Genomic DNA, 15,663 nt, shown 5'->3' with positions numbered 1-15,663 from the left:
ATTAGATATTATAATTTCAATTAATTTTGGAAAATTACTGTTTAATAGGAGTTACGTAAAAGATTTACTAAAAATGAATAATAGGAAAATTTAACGCTCTTAGTTCATATTTATAAGATTATTTTAATGATGATGTATTATGGCTTAATTTGAAATTTTGTTTTATTTTTTATATTTTTTTCGTCTTTTTTTTTTTTTTTTTTTTTTTTTTTTTAATATTTGTATATAGTTAAAAAATATAAACCTACTTTATTTTTATGTTATATTTAATTATTTGAATTAATGATTTTTATGGAATGTACATTCATTTATAACAGAAAACACACACTTTCTATAAATCTTTTTTATTTGTTGGAAATATATATATATATATATATATATATATATTTCATCAATAATAGTAAATTATTATGTATGATTTACACCAAAATAAATAGATTTATATAATTATATAGATGGACAAAAACATATATTTATTTTATTACAGAATGTAATTTCTTTCCTTTTTATTTAATATGGCTTTTATAAAATTTTTTTATGTAAGAATAAAAAATTTTGCTTAAAAAAAAAATATTTCTTGTGTATTTTTGCATGCAATATATTTCTTACGGAATTTTTTTTGTATAGTTAATTTTATATATGTAAAGGAATATCATTTTAAAGAGATATGTATTATATGATTACATTAACAGTTAATTTTAGTTTTTTTTTTTTTTTATATTTTCCTTTATGTAATTGAAAATTTTTTAATATGTATATATATATATTTTTTTTATTTCTCTTTCTATCTTTTTCTTTTCTTTTTTTTTTTTTTTTTTTTTTTGTGTTGAAAAAAAGTTGATAAAATTATGAAAATTTGTTTAATGAAAAATCATATATTATATTAGGTTCCTTTTTATTTTTAATGGATAACAAAGATTTAATTATTATTAATAATATTTTAAGATTTGCTATTTTTTATTTTTATTAATCACATTTTATATATTTTATTTTTTTTTTTTTTTTTTTGGAGTATAAACTTTGAAGACAACTTTTTATAAGTCCTTTTGTTTTAAATCTAAAATATACATTATATAAAAAAAGAAAGTGAAAAAAATTTTATGTAGAAAATATTTTAAATAATTATAGAAATAGAATACATATATATAGAAAACATTATTTAATATATATGTATATATATATATATATTTCTTTTTATATGTAGTTCTACTTTTTAAAATTTTCAATTTTAACAAAAAAGGAAAAAAAAAAAAAAAAAAAAAAACAGAAATTTAATTATATTTTTAATTACATATATATGTACTATATTTATTAGAAAGAAATTAAAACAACTTATTTAATTGAATTAGAATCCTACGGGAAAAAATAAAATGATGATAATTTTATTCAGAAATATTTTAAGACGCTCTTTTAGTAGTTTAAAGAATGAATTACAAAAATTTGAAACTTTATCAAAAAATTTTGTAAATAGTATTGAAAAATATAAACAAGAAAAGGACATTTCAATAACATCTTATGTAAATTATAAAAAGGAGATAAAAGAATGTATTGGATTTTTATTTAATAATAATTTAGATTCTTTGGAAGAAAAGGATTTTAAGACAATATTTACGTATAGCATATTATTATCAAGAAGGGTATTAATTCATAAAGATCTTACAAAAAATGTATTATTAAGATATATAACAATTAAAAAAGAAAATAAAGAAAAATGTATAGATGATAACCAAAGATATACACAAAAAGATGAAATAAAAGAATTATTATTAATGCTAAAATTTCTTTTTTATCTAAACATAGACTTCGATAAAGTAATATATAATTATTTATATTCGGAATTAAACAATGAAATAGAATTTTATACATTAGAGGAATTAGTAGAAACAATAAAAATAATATCATCTTTTAAAAATAAAAAATGGGTTAATTATAAAGTATTTTCTAGATGCATAAATGAAGTTATTAAAAGAAATCAAGAAGAAAAAAATGATATTTATAAATTTTTAATAACTATTATAAAGTCATGTTCACGCCTTAATTATGAAATATATGATATACAAGATTTATTAGAATCATTTAGACAAAATTATGATAAAAACATAAAGGGTAACATGCATATATTAATAAAAGTTTTATATAATTTATTTTTATGTAATTATCATAATTATAAAAATACGAACCAATTAATAAATATATTAAAAGAAGAAATTATGCAAGTAAAAAAAGAAGAAGATTATCCTTTATATAACAAATATTTATATAATAGTAATGTTATCCTTGATAATAATTTAGATTTTAATACTGGCATATCAAAAAATGAATTTGATGTTAATATCTGTAATGATAATATAAACAATATTCATGAAATGTATTTTAAAACGAAAGAACGATCTAAAGACATTTTATCAAATAGTGCTATTACATCAATCAATTTGTATAGACTAAAATTTATAGATCTTGTTATACGTTCAGATAATTATCTTTACAATTGTTTTTATTCCCCAAATTCTCATTTTTTTGATTTCATTAAACAATTAAACTTAGAAAGTTAAATTATTAAAAAAAATGAAAAATATCTAAAATTTTAAAATAAATTCTATAAATTAAAAAACGAAATTAAATATATATATATATATATATATAATTTTATTGTAGGTAAAAATACAAAAGAAACCATTTTTAGTAAACAAGTTAAATTTTTTATAAGAGAAAATGGGTAAAAAAAAAAGAAAAAATATATTTTATTTGTAAAACCATATAAAAATTTTATGTTATTCATTTTATTAGGTTTAGAATAGAATATAAATATGTGAATATATATCCAATAGTTTTTTTGTCAGATTTTAAAAATACTTATGTAGAATTTGTACATAATATTTGCATTAATAAAAAAATGAAAGATAGTCCAAATATATTTCATAAAAATTATTTAAATTATAAAATTAAGCATTTGAAATTTCTAGGATGGTTAACATAAATATAAATATATATATATATATATCTTCTTTAAATAATTTAAATAAATTTTATGTTAAAAATTTTTTCTCTTTTATATATTATTTTTTTAGGGATGCAATAACATTATATGAATATGAATGGAAAAAACTAAGGTTATAATAAATAAGGAAAATCCATTGAAAAATTAAAAAATTTACCTATAAAATATAATTATGAATATATATATTTATATATATAATTTAATATTTATATGTATCTTATTTTTTTTTTTTTTATATTTACAGAAGTTATAATGAAAAATTTGAATATATAAAAAAGGCATTTAAAAGTATTAAAAGCTCTTCACAATGAATTTACTGAATGACAAATTAAAAAGTATAAAAAATTTAAAAAGTAAAGAATAATAACACATTTGTATATCTGATGTTGTAAATTTTATCAAATATACATATATAAATAAAATTAATGATAAGAATTAAAGAAATATTTTTTATGAATATTTCTGACAAAAAAAAAAAAAAAAAAAAAAAAAAAAGGGAAAAAATTAAAATTTTATGGTTCATTATCAAGGGATTTATTTGTTTCTAAGTTTTCTTTTTTTCTTTTTTTCATTTTTAATGACATTCTTCGTCTAATTGTTTTTTGTTTCTAACAAATAAAAGGAAAATAAATAATTTGATTTTAATATTATAAATATATAACATATATTTAATATAAATTATAAAAGGAATAAAAAAGAAGAAAAAAAAAATTACTTGGAAAATAGTTCTTAATGGCTTGTATAGTAATGGTACAACGGGTGTTTCAACTTTAACCAATTCAACATCAATTTTTTTACATAAATGATTCATCTTAGCTATTTTTTTAATACATTCATGACTTAATCCATGTATAGTTACATTTTTATTATTAATGTTATATCTGTGTTTAACAGATGTTAGTGCTTCAATTGCTGTATAATCAAATAAGGTGCTTTTTCCTTTTAGGACAATATTAACTGTTGGACTATCATTTTCATAACTAAATAATCTTGTAAACATTTTTTTAGATGCATAAAATAAATGCCCTTCAATTTCATAATACTAATAAACAAATAAAAAAAAAGAAATACTTATATGTGTATGCATATATTCATTGTTTTATATTAATTTTCATTTTTTATTTTTATATTATATTGGATCTCTATTATTTTAATTTTTTTTTTTTTTTTTTTTTTTTTACTTTTGTGTCGGTATCTTTATCATAAAATATTTCAAATTTGAAGGTTGATTTGCTTTGCCATACATATACTAAAGCGGATAAAATAATTCCTGCTAAAACTCCCGTTGGAACACTAACAACAACCTGAGTAAAAAATAAAAATAATTTTTTTTTTTTTTTTTAAATTATTATGTAAATAAAAATTATAACTTTATTATTTTTTCTTGTTTAATTACACATAAAACAGTAACAAGAACAATAATGAATGCATCCCATCTTGATATTTTTCGGCTCATACAAGGGTGGCACTTTCTTATATATCCAGGACAAAAGGTAAAAAAAACAATGGGAATAGAAAACCATTTGAAACAATGAATAAAAACGGTTATCATAATTCCACATAAAAAAGATAATGGAATATAATTTAATAAAGAATAACCAAAAAGCAATATGGCATATATTAAAATAGATGCAACTACACCACTTTCTTTACCTCTTGCTCCATTTCTATAATTCAAAACTGATAGTCCCAACAAACTACTACCACCAACTGCACTTCCTAATGTTGCTAAAAAATTTCCAATAAAAAGAGAAAAAATTGTTTCGTTAGTATCACATTCAGCACCACCCATATCTTTTATTACTTCGCTAACCATTAAAACTTCAATTAGTAATACCGTAAACATATTTGCAACTATAAAATATACATATATTAAATTTTTATAAAACTCATACTTATATAAAATAATTTATAAAAATAAATATATGTATAGAAAAAGAATACTTAAAAAACATCAATAAATTTGGTTATAAAAAATTTTACCTTGCTTAATAAGGTCCATATCAAAAACAACTTTGGAAAAATCTAATTCCTTATTTGTAAATAAAAAAGTTGGCTTTGCTTTATCTAAGGTAAAAGAAAACATATCACCTACTGTAAACGATTTAACATTTTTAAATGACTCAAAATTGTTATGTAAAATTTTTCTAAGAATAACAAATTCAACAAAAATAGTAACTGTTATAGCTATTAATGTGGAAGGAATTTTATGACCTACCTATAGGAATAAAAAAACAAATAATAAATTTTATATTGATTTTGATATATATGTAAAAATAAAAAAAATTTTTTTTTTTTAAACACATTCTGTATTTATAATATTAGTATTACTCATATTATTTATTTCAAAAAATTTATTATGTATTATGTTAAAAAAAAGGATAACATTTTCAATTCAATAATATATTTACCACCTATATATATATATATACATAACTTACACATAAATATGTATGCTTATTATTATATATATTTTTATTTCTATATATTTATAGAGTTATTATATTTTATAAACGTATATATATATATATATATATTATCTTACCTTTGGTATTTTTTTCCAAAGTTCTACAATGATAACAACAAGAGTACATATAATAATAAAGAAAAGTAAAAAATATCCCTTGATATATTCATGGGTATATGGATTTTTTAAAGTATGTAATTGAGCCATTAAAAAAATAATAGAAAGGCCATTACAATACCCAATAAAAACAGGTGTTGGAATTAATTGAATTAAAGCTGACATATGAAATAAAGAAAAGAAGAATAACATAACGGAGCATATTAATATACAAACATATAATTTTTCTATTCCTTCAGGCAAATAATCAATATGATCATTTTCTATTAAATATTTTGAACATACTGAAGCAAAAGCTCCTGTTACACCATGAATAACAGCAGGAGAACCACCAAAAATAGATGTTATTAAACATAAGAATGAAGCTCCTTGCAATCCAATATATGGTGGAATTTTAGCTATCATAGAAAAAGATATCATTTCAGGTAACATTGTTAAACATAATATACAGCCACATAATATTTCATTTATATAATATTTGGATACTTCTTTTGGTGTATTTGTAAATCCCCAACCCCATTTTATACCATCTATTATTGATATAAATGATTTTAAAAATCCTATTCTAGCAGGTAAACACACTTTTATATCATTGTCGTATAGATCATCATGATACAGTTGTGTTCTCTCATTTGTTTCATCCATTTTATTAAATTCATCTGTTTCATCCATATAATCATTAATTGTTAAATCATTACTCTTCTTTATGTCAAACATTTTTTTTCTTTTATTTTTTTTATCTATTTTTTTTTTTTTTTGAAGAAATTATTTTTTAAATATTCATCAAATTATGCTTACATGTATAAATTTAAAGATTTATAAAATTTAAACATATATATGTGTGTGTGTGTGTAAATTTATGTTTTCATTTATAAGCATAAAGCTTTATATTTTTTCGTATTTTATACTTCTTCATAACTTATTTTATTTTATTTTTTTTATTTTTTTTGTTCTTTATCATACTTTTTTCTTCTTGTATGAATGTTCTTTCACCTTAATCTAATTTTCATAAAATAAATATACATATATATATATATATATTTTAGTTTAATTTTAAAAAATCTGTTTTTTTTTTTTTTTTTTTTTTCTCCTATTATAAATATTTTATATTATTTCTTTTAGGATAAAATATAAACTATTAAATTAAAATATTTTAAATTAAAAAAAAAAATTATATGTGTTCATTATAAATTGAGAAAGTCACTTTACGAAATATAAATCATTATGCGTTTTTTAACTGAGCGATTAATTATTTTCTGATAAAATGGCTTAAAAAAATTAAAAGAGTTTATATATTTTTTCATTTAATAGTACAATATTTTGAGAATACAGTAAAAATGCTTTTAAAAATATAAAATTCCCAAAAATTAAAAAAATGAAAATGAGTTAACTGTTTTAATTTAAAAAAAAAAACTGAGGATATATATACAGTTGAATTAAAAAAAAAAAAAAAAAATGATTACATATGTTTTATTAAAAAAAACTTCATTATAAATAGTTAAATATAAAAAATTAAAAATAAATCTTATATACCATAAAAATTTACATTTTTTTTATTTTTAAAATTTCTTCATAAAATCTTTGAAAAAGAATGTACGAAAATTTGAAAAAAAAAAAAAAGACATCTTAATTTATGTTTTTACTAGTTTAAAAGGAATATTAATTTTTAACTTTTTATTTTAATAATATAATTATCTACTAATCTTTTTTTTCTTTTTTACATTTTTTATTCTTTAATTTAATTTTTTTTTTTTTTTTTTTTTCTAAATTTTCTTCTTTTTGCATGCTTTTTTAATATAGGCATTTAATATTTTCTTGAAATTTCAGATCTGAAAAGTTTTAAAAATTTAGATCTAAATTTTATCACACACATAAAAAAAAAATAAATACATATGCATAAATATTTATATATATTATTATTCTTTATTTGTTACAGGTAAATTAATACAAAGATATAAAATACAAAAGTTTATTTTTCCTTTAAAACATTGTAAATACTATTTATATAATTTAATAAAGAAAAGTGAAAAATAAAAAGTGCTATTTATTTTGTAACTGTCTCTTTCTAAAAAATACAAAAAAGGAGGGAAATTTTATAAAAAGCTTTATTTTATTTTTCAAATTTTAAATATTACTATGGAAATTAAAAATTTTGTTTAACTATCATAGTTGAAATCAGTATAAATATATAATACTGTGTATTTGCAAAACAAAGATAGTATAATGAAAGGATATTTTTTTTTTAAAAAATATCAAGAAAAAAAATTACAATTATTTATTGAAGGAAAAAACTAGCTATAAAGTTATATTTATATTTTAAAGATAATTTTTTAAAAATATAATTAAATATATTTAAAAATGTAAAGTAAAAAAAAAAAACAAAGAGTGGATTTATTTTACTGTTTTAAAAAGTCAAAAAAAAGAAAAAAATTAATTGTTTATTATTTTTTATAAAATAATAAAAGCATTCATTTTACATATCAAAATAATTCACTAAAAATATACAGTTTCGTTACATAGAAAAACAATTACAACTTTTAAAATTTTAATTTTTTAAAAAATTTTATTGTTTTAAAACCTCTTTTTTTATTTTATTTAAAATTATATCATATATTTACAATTCTAAAGTAAGAAACATTTAAAATTCATATGATTATAAAACAAATTATTTCTGAAATTTCATATTAGGATTAATATTTTCTAGATAAAATGAAATTAAAATTTTAAACGAATAATTAGGTTACTACAGGAATATAAATAATTTTTTGGTTTATTGTGAGCATTTCTTTAAAAAAAAAATATTTTTATTCTTTTTAAATAATAGAACTAGAAATGTTCAATATATATGTAGCTATGATTTAGTAACATTTTTGTTATACTGCTAAAATTTAAATATATTTATTATTGTTACCTTTGGGGCTAATATTTTTTACTCTATAATTTGATTATAATATATATGTCATAAATATATATAACTTATATAATTTTTTCTGAAAAAAGAAATCAGTAAAATACTTCTTTTCATATATATGTGAACTTAGATGTAATCATATACTTATAAAATATTTCAAAAATTGCTGAGAAAAAAGTAAAAATATATATATTTTTCAACAGTTTCAATAAAACTTACATTAAAAAAAAAAAAATGATAAAACTTGAAAAATATCCTTTAAGAAAAAAAAAAAAAAAATGGCAATAATAAATAATATTAAAAAAAAAGTTAAGATAAAATTAAACAAATTCATAAAAAATTAATATAATCATTTAGTTTTATTTTGATTTTTAATTCAATAAAAATTTTTGCATCCAATTTTTTTTCAAAGAAAAAATTTATATACTTTTTATGATTCTACAAGAGTAACATATATGGATTTACTGCATGCATTAAATGTACTAACCTAAACATTTTTAGATATATGCATGTTCCTTTACATCTTCAATTATTTGTTATTTATTATTTTTCTTTTTTTCTAAATTATATAATTTAATGTTTTTCTAATATTATAATTTTATTTTAAAACAGTTATGTGATTTCAAAATTATTATTTTTGAAAATCTATTTCAGAAAAGCGAAAAATAAAATTTATAATTTTTATTAAAGCTTTATACTTATTTTTAATCCATATATATATTTTTTTTTTTATTAAATTTGTACTATATATATAGAAGTATTATTAATACTAATTATAATAAATGTATTATATTCATTAATGTGGTTTTATTTAATTATTTTTACATAATTAAGAAATAGCAATATATTAAAATATAAATTTATGATATTGATTTTGCATTTATCACCGATTCGGAATATAATTTACAAAGAAATTTATTCATAAATTGGCTTCGATGAATAAAATTCACAGATAAATATTAAAGTTCAGCTCTATATGGAATATATATTCTCTTTAAAAAAATATATTTTTTTTTATTTGTATTGTAAAAATATGATTTTTTTTTTCTATTTAGTCTTATAATTTTGTATCATATTATTAATTTTTTTTTTTTTTTTGAACAGTATTTTAAACATTTAAAAATATATTTTAAAAAGTCTTACATTATTATTTCTAATATTTTCGTGGTATTAGATATTTTACGCAGCACAAGTTTGAAATATAACTTTTCTTTTTTTTTATTTCCATTTTAAAATTAATAAATTAATATTATTTATAATTAACAATACATAATATTTTATTTTATTGTGCTTTCTTTTTTCCAATATGAAAATAAGTAAAATATTTATCTTTTCATTTGTATTTTTGTTATATAAAAATAACAATATTGCACAGTGTGAAGGATATGGTGATATAGCTGCAACAAGCGCGATACAAACTATTGTTAAGGAACCTATATCGTAATAAAGAAATATGAAAAAAAAACAAACATAAATACTTATATTTTAATTATTCTTATATCTTTTTTTATTAAAATATAAACTTCCTTTAGATTTATTATTCATTTACTTGATTAATTATGTTATTTTTATTCTGTGTAATGTGCTTATATGAAATTTATTATAATTTTGTAAAACTTTTTTTTTCTCTTTAGATTAACAATAAAAGATTTGTATGATCACGCAGTAAAAGATCCTGTAACAAGACTTATAAATAAAATTAAGAAAGTATTACGTTATAGAAAAGTTTTGAGATGGTCTCGTATATGGTGGATATTGTTAGTTAGAGAAATTGTAGGAGATAATAGTATTGAAAAAAGAACAGAAAAAGTAAGTTATAAAAAAACATATATTTTTTTTTTTTTTATAAAATAATTGATAATTAATTTTTCTTTTATATTTCCTTTATAATGTACTTATTTTATATATATTAAATTTCAATCATATGTTTATATATATTTTTCCATATATTTTATTTCACATTTTTATTCAAAAAAAACGAGAGATTATTTATTCATAACCCATATATAATAATGTAAAATTAATAATTTTTATCTTGTAATATTTTTATAATTGTAAATATTTTATTTATTATAGGAATTAAGAGAAATATGGGATCAATGTACTATTGCTGTATTTAACAATACTTTAAATACAGTTGAAACTAAACCATTGTTATTTTTACATGGTATATTAAATGAATGTAAAAGTAATTTTTCAACAAAATTAAGACAAGATCCAAGTTTAATTGTAGCAAAAATGGATCAAATAATAAAGTCCGGTATATATAGATTTTGGGTTTCAGATGCTTATTTGAAAATAGGAAGATCAGGAATTTTTTATAAAAATATCACACCAAAATTAGTTCCAGCATTACCTAAAGAACATACTCTTAAATATTTGTCTGCATATATGGTAGATAAATTAAAATCATTAGAATCTAAGAAGAATATAGAATCAGGAAAATATGAAATTGATATAGGCCCTGACCAAGAAGATAAGAAAGATGAAGCTACTGAAAAGGAAGATGATTTAGATCAAACTGTTGAGCCTGATGAAACAACCAATGAAGATGATAATGATGAAACATTTAATGAAGATGATATTAATGATGAAACAACTAATGAAGATAGTTCTAGCAGTGATCTAATAAGCGAAGATGGTTTTGACGATGATTTAATTGATGGGGATAATGTCGAAGAAGGATTAATTGATGAATATAATGTTGATGAATTAGATGAAAATGAAATTGATGGTATACTTGAAGGTATAGATGATGAAGACAATGATGGTGAAACCAGTTAAGAATATATTATTAAAAATTAAGATTATTTTTATTTTAAAAATAAAAATGAAATAATTAAATTAAAATCAGTATAAATATGTGAATATTTTTAGTTAGCTGAAATAGAAATTATATTTTTTACAAAAATAGGTAATTGTTTAAAATTCTTAGGGTTTATAATTATTTTAAGTAGAAACATTTAACATTGCATATTTTATTTTAATAGAAAATTATTTAAAAGTTTAATTATTTTCATATTTATGTTTCTTTATTATCATTTTTTAATTTTTATATCAGCTCTAAGGTTTTTTAATTTTTCACATTGAAATTATTTAATTTATTTCATTATAATTTTTTAATTGTCTTATATTTATTAATAATTTTTAATTTTGAGTTTTATGTTAAATATATCTTTAATAGTTTTTATTTTTTAAAAAGTTAATGGAAAACTTCATATTTAAGGTACAACTAGAATACAAATCTTTTTAAAATTTGTTTAAATGAAAAACTAATTTTATTTTATTAAAATAGGGATTTTATCCTATAAAAGAGAAAATTGAAAATGAATAGTTTTAAGGAGTTACATTATAATTGTAATATCTATATATTTTTTTATTTTATCATTGCTCTTTTTCAAATATTTTAACCTTTTAAATAATTGTTACAATTTTTTGTATTTTTGTTCATATTATCATTAAAGAATATTTCTTTTGCTTACATTTTTATAATTTTTACATACTTTTTTATGAGATAAAAAGTATAACATCGGAGTATTTTTTTTATTTAAATTTTTTAATTTTAATATATATAAACTAATTATATATACATTTAGCAAAAATAGGGAATTATTAATGCAAATATTTTAATATACATTTTTATTTAAAATTTAAATTCTAATTATATTATTGTTGATTTTTACAATAAGTTGCTAATATGTTTAATATATCCTAGTGTAAAGGAATATCTTGTGTTAACCCTTTTTTCTAGAACACTTAATGTTAATTTTTACTAATATATAAATTAAGTATAATAAAAAAAAAATTTTAAATAAATGAGTTTTAAGATTTAAATGTTACAATATTTTTGAAAATTTTTTTTTTTTTATTTTTATCTACTTAAAAGAAATTTATTAAATAGTATTATTTTTCATATTATTAAAGAATTAAAGTAGAATATTAAAGTTAATAAATAAACCAAATTAAAGTAATAATATTCGATAAAGCACACATATATAAATATATTTTAAAGTATCATTGCTTCTAATGTTAAATTAAACAAAAAAAAATAAAATATTTAAAAATTTATTCAACAAAATTAAAAATGGCAAAAATCTTTATATTAATATACAAAATAATAGTATATATGTATAAAAATAAACAAAAATATATTAAAACACTAAATTAAGGTATAATTTTATTTAAAAAAAAAAAAATAACCATATATTAGGAGAAAGTTATATGCACTTACGTATATGCTTATTTAAAAAGTTTTTTTTGAAAAGTTACGATAGCCTACACCTACACATTTTATTATATAAGAATAATCTATTTGAGACTTTTCTACTTTTTTAATATCAAAAGCAACACTAAAAAAGTCACTTAACAATCTAATTAACACAATAGAGTATGGTTTTAGAATATTTAATGTAATTTTTGAAACCGAAGTATCATTTGCTAGTGCCATATATAGTATAGGTAACCACTGATAATTTGTATCAATTGATGACAACCCTTTTATTTCATTTATCATCTTTAAGGAAATAAAAAAACCTAATCTTTCATATATGTCAACTTGATGAAAATTATGTGTTATGCCATTTGAAAAATTATTATAATCAATACAACTATTTTCTTCTTTAGATGATGGATCGTTGTTATTTATAAGAAAATTTTCTTCAATTTTTTTACATTCTAATTTATTTTCATAATTTTGAATACTGTTTCCATTGATTATTCCATGACTTATGGAATCAGTATTACTCCTTTTATTATTAATATTTAATGTATCTTTAACATGTTGTAGTAAAAACTCATCAATACATAAATCAGTTGCATAAATACAATTATTTTGTGTGTGCGCAAATAGGGATAATGAAATAAAATGATTTTCTTCATCACTTTTTTGAAATTTGGCTTTTTCAATTTCAATGTTAACATAAGGGGTAAACTGAAATAAATTTTTTTTTGCGCAGTTCATGAATTTATTTCTAAAAATTAATGAAATTTTATTACAAAAAATAGATCCCCTTATTTTTTTAATTAATCCTGGATCGCTTATGTCAAAAGGATTTACTGATTTTAAGTTGTTCATAAAAAATGATACTTCACCTGAAAAGTCAGATTTTATTCCTCTTTTTAGAATTGTAATGTTCAGAAAATTTTCATCAACTTTTAAAAATGTTTTAAAAAAATGTTCACTCACAATTTTTAATGTATAAACAGTGCTATCAATAGAATCATCAGTTATTCCTTTTAATAATAATTTAACTGGATTTTTAAAAAATGGAACTATCATTAATAAAAATTCGAGAAAATATGTTATACTTCTTTCTTTGCCACAATGGAATGTTATATTTAAATCATTAATTCTTACTTCATCATTTACATTACCTATTAAGAATCCTGGCTTAAAATATAATTCATCACCATTTTCATTAATTTTAATTATTGTATTATCACATAATTTGTCAATGAGTTTTAAAATTTTTGCTTCGTATTCACGTAATCCTTCAATTTCTAGTTTCTTGTTTACTTCATTTAATTCTTTATCATTTTTTATTCCATTTTTGTTCTTTCTTATATTTTTAATTGTTATAGCTTTTCCACTTATTAAACTTAAGGCTAATCTAAATCGGAAATAATTACTTCCATTAAATTCCATTTTATATACAAAAAATCAGACATATATATATATATTTTGAACTACTATAAGTAGTCAAAACATTTGAAAAAAAAGATAAATTTTTTTTATTTCCTTCAAATGTATATTGATATACTTCCATGTAATTTACTATAATATTTCATAAGAGTTTTTTTTTTTTATTGTTTTTATATTGTATAAATTTTTTAAAGTTAGTTAATATAATAAATACTTCCAAAAAAAAATTTTTTCCCATATTAATGTTGTACTATTTGATCTTTTTTTTTTTTGTATGTTTTATATATGATGAATTTGTTATTAAAAAGAAAAATATAATCTTTTTATATATGAAAATATTAAAATTATAAGCTTCTATAATTTTTTTTTTTTTTTTTTGCTTATAAAGAAAAAAGAAAAAAAAAAAAATTATAGTTATTATTTAAAAATTTTAATAAGAAACACTGTATATATAAAAGCATCTATTAAAATTATATTAAAAAAAAAAAAATAACACCAATTCGACTCTATAAAAGAAATTTAACCTTTTCTCATCATAATTTTATATAAAATTGAAAATGTTCTTCTTAAAAATGAAAATATTAAAACTCTTTACCTTCTATTTAATCAAAATTCCTTTAATTCATTTTTCTAAATTTTTTTTTTTAATTTTTTCAAAAAAATTAAAAGGCAATATGATGAATTATTATTTTTTTTTTATAAAAGTCATTATTTTCTCAGACTTTTTTTAAAATTATTTTTTTTAGATAAATAGAAAATTATTCAAAAATTTTTAATAAATATATTATTTTTAACACTTAAAATAGTTACATATAAACTAAACAAAGTATAATATCATATTTTTAAAAGGTTTTCAGTGAATAATTTTAATTTTAATATTTGTGTTTATTAGAAATTTGATACAAATAATATAGTCACGTATATCAAGAGTCAAAAATAACAATATATTCTTAAAAAACAAAAATTGTTCAATTAAAAATATGTGATTACATATTTGTATTCTTCATATTTTTTTTTAAAAGAATTCTATGTAAAAAATGATTAATGAGTAAGAAAAAATTAATGTCATTTAATTATTTACAAGTTGTACTTAATGAATTAATCTAATTATACATAAGACATATTAAATTATAAAAAATTAAAATTACTTAATATATTTTTTTTAAGTGTAAAATTATTATAATTCAATGAATAAATTAAAAAAAAAAATAAAAATAAACTGAAAAAATGAATAGAAAGTATAATTAATTTAATCAAAATTTATTAATGATTTTATTAAATAAATGATATATAAATATATAAACACATGATAAAGAAATAATTTTAAAAAATAAAAAAACAATTTTTTTTTTAAAGAAATTAATTAAAATATATATATACAAATTAATATTAATATATTTAATAATTTATATTTTTTTTTTTTGTTAAAAGAAACCTTAATTCAAGTAATTTAAGATAGGCTATTTTAAACAAATATAAAAAATATATATTGTAATTATAAAATATTGAAATAGTATAAAAATGCATAA

The 15,663-nt window shown here is 17.5% G+C and overlaps 4 protein-coding genes across 4 annotated transcripts; 2 read left to right on the top strand and 2 right to left on the bottom strand.

The window, feature by feature from the left end:
• Positions 1 to 1,370: 1,370 nt before the first annotated feature.
• On the top strand, positions 1,371 to 3,309 carry PGAL8A_00230800 (conserved Plasmodium protein, unknown function; the record flags this gene model as incomplete). The annotated part of the gene is made up of 5 exons (XM_028671031.1): positions 1,371 to 2,547; positions 2,656 to 2,716; positions 2,788 to 2,967; positions 3,069 to 3,110; positions 3,243 to 3,309. The coding sequence occupies 5 exons, from the start codon at positions 1,371 to 1,373 to the stop codon at positions 3,307 to 3,309; spliced, it is 1,527 nt and encodes a 508-aa protein (XP_028527725.1).
• Positions 3,310 to 3,510: 201 nt separating this feature from the next.
• On the bottom strand, positions 3,511 to 6,299 carry SulP (inorganic anion exchanger, inorganic anion antiporter, putative; the record flags this gene model as incomplete). Its single annotated transcript, XM_028671030.1, has 6 exons — positions 3,511 to 3,606; positions 3,714 to 4,040; positions 4,180 to 4,302; positions 4,395 to 4,852; positions 4,982 to 5,216; positions 5,544 to 6,299. 6 exons carry the CDS (start codon positions 6,297 to 6,299, stop codon positions 3,511 to 3,513), a joined length of 1,995 nt encoding a protein of 664 aa, XP_028527724.1.
• Positions 6,300 to 9,799: 3,500 nt separating this feature from the next.
• Positions 9,800 to 11,277, top strand: EXP2 (exported protein 2, putative; the record flags this gene model as incomplete). The annotated part of the gene is made up of 3 exons (XM_028671029.1): positions 9,800 to 9,933; positions 10,128 to 10,302; positions 10,570 to 11,277. 3 exons carry the CDS (start codon positions 9,800 to 9,802, stop codon positions 11,275 to 11,277), a joined length of 1,017 nt encoding a protein of 338 aa, XP_028527723.1.
• Positions 11,278 to 12,736: 1,459 nt separating this feature from the next.
• Positions 12,737 to 14,137, bottom strand: PGAL8A_00230500 (RNA 3'-terminal phosphate cyclase-like protein, putative; the record flags this gene model as incomplete). The annotated part of the gene is made up of 1 exon (XM_028671028.1): positions 12,737 to 14,137. The coding sequence occupies one exon, from the start codon at positions 14,135 to 14,137 to the stop codon at positions 12,737 to 12,739; it is 1,401 nt and encodes a 466-aa protein (XP_028527722.1).
• Between the last annotated feature and the right edge of the window lie 1,526 nt (positions 14,138 to 15,663).

Source organism: Plasmodium gallinaceum, assembly GCF_900005855.1.
Source record: "Plasmodium gallinaceum strain 8A genome assembly, contig: PGAL8A_v1_76, whole genome shotgun sequence".
Classification (NCBI taxonomy): Eukaryota; Apicomplexa; class Aconoidasida; order Haemosporida; family Plasmodiidae; genus Plasmodium; species Plasmodium gallinaceum.
Note: the sequence above shows the minus strand (reverse complement) of the source record. Positions and strands in the feature narration are given on the sequence as shown.